This window comes from Cupressus sempervirens, chromosome 6 (genome assembly GCF_028749045.1).
Source record: "Cupressus sempervirens isolate cs-2001-9-10 chromosome 6, ASM2874904v1, whole genome shotgun sequence".
Classification (NCBI taxonomy): domain Eukaryota; kingdom Viridiplantae; phylum Streptophyta; class Pinopsida; order Cupressales; family Cupressaceae; genus Cupressus; species Cupressus sempervirens.
This window is the reverse complement of record NC_143123.1, coordinates 93,371,083-93,376,840: the sequence shown is the minus strand read 5'-3', so window position 1 is coordinate 93,376,840 and position 5,758 is coordinate 93,371,083. Positions and strand designations below refer to the sequence as shown.

Genomic DNA, 5,758 nt, shown 5'->3' with positions numbered 1-5,758 from the left:
TAACACTAACCCTAAACCTTACCCCAACCATACCCATAACTCTAACCCAAACTCTAACTCTAACTATAAATCTAACTCTACCATAATTAGACTCTAATCCTAACTGTATCCCTTAGTTTAATCTTCACTAAAACCATAACAATAACTCTATCCTTAACCCCAACTCAAAACTCTAACCCTAACCTTAACCCTTACTTTAATCTTCACTAAAATCCTAACCCTAACTCTAACCCTTTCTATACACCTATCTCTAACCTTGACCCTAACTCTAATTCTAACCCTAACACTAACCCTAAACCTTACCCCAACCATACCCATAACTCTAACCCTAACTCTAACTCTAACTATAAATCTAACTTTACCATAATTAGACTCTAATCCTAATTGTATCCCTTAGTTTACTCTTGACTAAAACCCTAACCCTAACTCTATCCTTAACCCCAACTCAAAACTCTAACCCTAACCTTAACCCTTACTTTAATCTTCACTAAAATCCTAACCCTAACTCTAACCTCAACCTCGATTCAAAACTCTAACCCAAACCTTAACCCTTACTTAAATCTTCAATAAAAACCTAACCCTTATTTTAACTCTAATTCTAACTCTACCTCAACCCTAACTCTAATTCTAACCCTAACCCTAACAATAATACTAACCTAAAACCTAATTCTTACCATTGTCCTTACCCTAACCCTAACACTAACACACTCTAATTCTAAACCTAACCCTAACTCTAACCCTAAGAATAGTTGTAATCCTAAAATAGCCCTTGCCCTAGCCCTAACCCTAACCGTAACTCTAATTGTAACTCTAATCCTAATCTAACTCTACCTCTAATTATAACCCTAACCCTAACCCTAACTCTATTTAAAATCCTAACCCTAACCCTAACGATAACCCTAACCCTAACCCTATTTCTAACCCTAACCCTAACCCTAACTCTTCTCTTCAATATAACAATTTACCTAACAATATCCTTAAAATTAAACTCGATTAAACTGATAAGGATTTTTAAAAAAATGTTCAATAATTTTATACTACTACTATTTTATAGTAAGTTTATACAACTATATTTAAAAAGAAATAAAAAAATCAATACTAACCTTATCAAAAATAGAAAAATTTAAAATTACTTTTTTGGTTGCGCCGTGATTGCCACTAGCTATATATACCTCTATATATATTACGCCGAGAGTAATCGTTCTCGAGGCGCCTATTTTTTTTTCATTAATCCCAACTTCGATTAAAATAACTTTGGGATTAAATAAAAATAGGCGCCTCGAGAACGATTACTCTCGGCGTAATATATATAGAAGTATATATAGCTAGTAATAATATAGTAATAGTTATGTTCCATTGATAATATTAGTTAAAATGTGGAATACAAGAGAAGATTGTTTCATTATTAATAATATTCTACATTTGACACCATTTAATCATACGTTTTACGTGTGCTAGTTGTAAAACTATCTTGAAACAGACGCATTGACTATAAAACTATATTGGAGACGAGTTCTATATAATTCTTATTGCACTTATTGGTGTCATGTTGTCCGACTTAATCCGATTCATTTCTTTAATCGTGCATCCAACGTCTGATAAAATTGAGATATTCAAATTTAAGTTTTCATTCGAAGTCAAATCTACGAGTGAATAGGAGGCTCCAGCTGCTCCGGCTCTCTCTCATTATAAAATGGCCAAATACATGCAAGCGACAAAACAGGAGGATCAAGCCAAAAAAATCATTAAACATTAAGGGCTGGCATCTTTTCTGTAGAAGAATTCTCCTTCCTAGTCGAATCGTTACACCAATTCCCAAATGTCTCACAAACAAAATCTGATTTGTACTGCTCTGTCTGAGAGGGAAGAAAATGGCGAGCTCCAAACTATGGGAGGGCTGTGTAGAATCCAAGATCATGGCTCCCCTGGAGGACGTGTGGAAGATTGTAAGTGATTTTTACGCGCAACACAAGTTTTTTCCAGATATAAAATCGTCTGAAAAAGTGAAAGGAAAGCCGGAAAATGGTGTGGGTGCTGTGCGGCGCTGTATTACATCCATGCCGTCCATGCCAAATGATTTTTTTCTGGTAGAAGAGCTGATCGCTCAGGATGATGCAAAACATTCTGTTACCATTCGCACTACAGACACCGACTTGCCTGGCTATGCTGGGTACCAGGCGACCTTTGATTTATTTGAAACAGGGGAGCATGGCAACTGTTTGTTCAAATGGTCGTACCAGATGGAGCCCATTGAAGGGCGTTCCAAAGAGGAGACTGACAGCCTTATGAGCTATACTCTTCCTGGCGTTGTCAAGAATCTGGAACAGCTCGCTTCTTCACACTAATGCCTTCAATCTTTGCTTGGGTTTGGGTTTGGGTTTGAGGTTGTTTGTGACGTGTGATTTTTCTTTGTACGGAGGTTTCTTTATCTTTTAGGTCGTTGTCAGTTCGTCAAAGTTAGCTCTCAACATCATTTCTTTCTTTCTTATGAAGTCGTTATGAAGTCGGAGTCTTGTATTAGACTTCATCTTTGGTTCTTGGTAAGCTTGTTTAGAATCATTTGACTTTATTAAAAATGAGTTGTGGGATCGTTCAGAAATATTCAACTTCAGTAGTAGACAGAAGGTCTCTTGATGTTTTCCTAAGTTCATACATATGTGTATTTCGAGTGTTTCCTTGTTCAAGTAATGTTTGTCGATATAGACTCTAGTCGTTTGTACTTTTGGAATGTGAGTAATAATGGGTCATCCTCATGGACTATGTACCTTGTGTGAGTATTATGTCTTCTAAATAAAGACAAAAGATTAAGAGAAATTGTGGAATTCTTAATTGTTAGAACACATTTTGTCTTCATTTTGAAGTGCATGTGAATATAATATGACCATCGTTGCAAACTCTTCTTATCAAATACGAAAGTAAACATTCAAAAAATCATGGAAACACACATATAATTTGAAAGTGTACCCACATTCTTCTTGCGACCTGCTTTGGAATTAGTGCTCCATTCAAACATGCAATTGATTTATCTCCTTCAACATACTAGATAGATTAGACAACTCAGTAGCTAGGAAGTTATCTTAAAAGAAAAAGATTTTATATAATTCGTGTAATACTAATCTATATGATCAATTCTTACCTAGTTTATAAGATCTATTTCTTTAAGTGTAAAAACAATGTTTAATAAAATAGAAATATTTTAGTTTGTATTTTTTTCATTTGAAATCAAAGTATCTAAGATATGATGCAAACCGAAACCCTCTCCCATTGTACCTGCACAATCAAAATAGAAGTTAAGACAAAACCCTGGGACCAAGGATATGGAAGTCAAACCAAAAAAATCACACAACATTAGGACTTGGTATATTTTTATTTTAATATTCTCCTTATCGATTGAATCATTATACCTATTTATTTGCCACCAATTCTGAGATGCATGAAAGACCCCATTTGTCTAGGGGGAAAGAGCACAGAGGAATTGTGCGAAAGAGTGGAAGGGTTTCTAAGAATAATAAATAATAAATAGCCAAAGGAGGATCTAATGGAAGTCAAACTATTAAAAAAATCTCTCTTGTCAAATAGCATTCACCATATTTAAATTTATATATTATGCTCTCTCTCAATTTTTAAATCTTCTCATTCTTGGTCAAATCCTTATTATCAATCCCTCCCCAATTCCTAAATGTCTAACAAACTCTATTTGTTTACTCTTCCTCTGTCTATGAGTAAAGAAAATGACGAGTTCCAAATTATGACAAGGTTGTGTAGAAGCAAAGATCATGGCTCCTCTGGAGGTTGTATGGAAGATAGTGAACAACTATTACGAGGAGCAAAAGTGGAGCACAAGTGGTTTTTCTCTATTTAGATGTGTTTGCAAACATTCTTAACAAAAACAAAAGCAAATATTCAAAAACTCATAAATACATAAAGATCGTTTGAAAATGTACATGTATTTTTCTTGTATTCTCCTTGGCATGGAGGCAACCATTCAAATAAAAATGGCTATATAAAGAGGCAAAGTTTCAAATAAGAAACGGTTATAAAAAGGAAATAACCATCTAGATCACAAGTCTATAGAATGGATTATGTAACTAGCAACCTATATTCTAGGAAATTTATGTAAAATGATGTCAAGAGGTGTCATGTTAAAATAAAGTTGGTATACATGTAGAACTACTAACATGCTTGTTGAATAGATGAACCACACACCTATAAAATACAAAAAGAAAAAATGACAAAAATCATCTAAATAAAATATAATCTTACACTAAAAGAAGGGAAAAAAAGAAATTATAAAAACTACTCCTAAAATTACTTTTACTTCAAATATTAATAATGATGATCAATATGTTAAAAGAATATGAGAATAATCATACAAAATTGAAAATAAATCAAATATAAAATTTAATACAATTAAATGTGAGTTTTAACAAAAAAAAAAAATTAATAGTTTTAAAAGTTTTTAGAAATTATTAATATTAAATTTGTAAGTTCATTTATACAAATACCAAAAACCCAAATCACTCTGAAATAACTTTCACCCATATCAAAAAGTACAAATTTAAAAGTAGAAGTAATTCTTTAAGATAAAATACAAAATTAAAATAACTAGATAAATTACATGTACAAAAACCTTAAATATAAGGATTCGCTCTATTTAACAAAAAGATTGTTAGAGAGAATAAAATTCTCTTCTAGGTGGTTCTCCTCTCATATGAGAACCCTCTACTCAAATGTAAGGTTGTTATATAGCTTTAGGTAAAAACTATTGTTATTTCATGAACAATAGAGGGGACTCTTGGATTGTTGGCATAGATTTGATGATGAAAGACATCAACATTTAAAGCAATTAGTCTTTCACAATTCATATGAATGTTTATGAAAGATTCTCGATTAGATTGTGTAAAAAAAAATCATCAATGTTTCAAATCATACTTCATGGTCTTTCATCAAAATGTAATAGAGTACAAGAAAAAGAAAACACAAACATCAACAAATACAAACAAAGTTTTCACTGTCAGAACCACTTTTTCTTGAGTTGTGCATAACCTTTCCTTGTTCAAAATGAAAATCTACTTGATTTGACCATAATGAGGATGAGTTGATCTCTAATGTGTCTTCCTTCTATCATTTCTAATCATAAAAATAGATTTGTTCCTTGTAGACAAATCCTTAATTTGATAATCATAGTCCATGAAAATATTCACTCTAGAAGTTTCTAGAAAAGGTTTCATTATGAAATTGCATCTCTCAAAAGCCTATGATAGAGTAGACTAGCATTTCCTTTGCAAAGTGCTCAAAGATTTTGGTTTTAATAGAAGAGTGATCAATATTATAAGGAAAATTATCTCTACTTCAACAATTATTGTTCTAGTGAATGGGTCCTCATCCAATTTCTTCAAACTTTCTAGAGGTCTTAGGGTGACCCCATTTCACCTATCTCATTTTCTATTACAACCAAACCTTGGGGAGATTGATTGGTTAATATGTTCAAAAACGTAAAGTCAAAGGGCTTCACCCTTCTCTAGGACCTAAAACTTTCTCCCATGAGCATTTTTGGGTGATATTGCCGTTATGGGAAGCTCTACTGTCAGTGAAGCTAGTATGTTTAAGGAAGATATTAATAAATACACAGAAGTCATTGGTTAACTCATCAACTAGACTAAAAGTTTAATTTATTTCACTAACGTTTCTAAAGTTAGACAACTCAAAATGTCTAGAACTCTTGAATGCATGATTGACTTCTTCTCATCTACTAATC

At 32.7% G+C, this 5,758-nt stretch overlaps 1 protein-coding gene across 1 annotated transcript; it reads left to right on the top strand.

Annotated features, from left to right (window-relative positions):
- Window positions 1–1,842: 1,842 nt before the first annotated feature.
- LOC149551366 (uncharacterized) lies at window positions 1,843–2,345 on the top strand. Its single transcript, XM_089790084.1, has one exon. It carries the CDS (start codon window positions 1,872–1,874, stop codon window positions 2,343–2,345), a length of 474 nt encoding a protein of 157 aa, XP_089646210.1. The 5' UTR covers window positions 1,843–1,871.
- The last annotated feature ends 3,413 nt before the right edge of the window (window positions 2,346–5,758 follow it).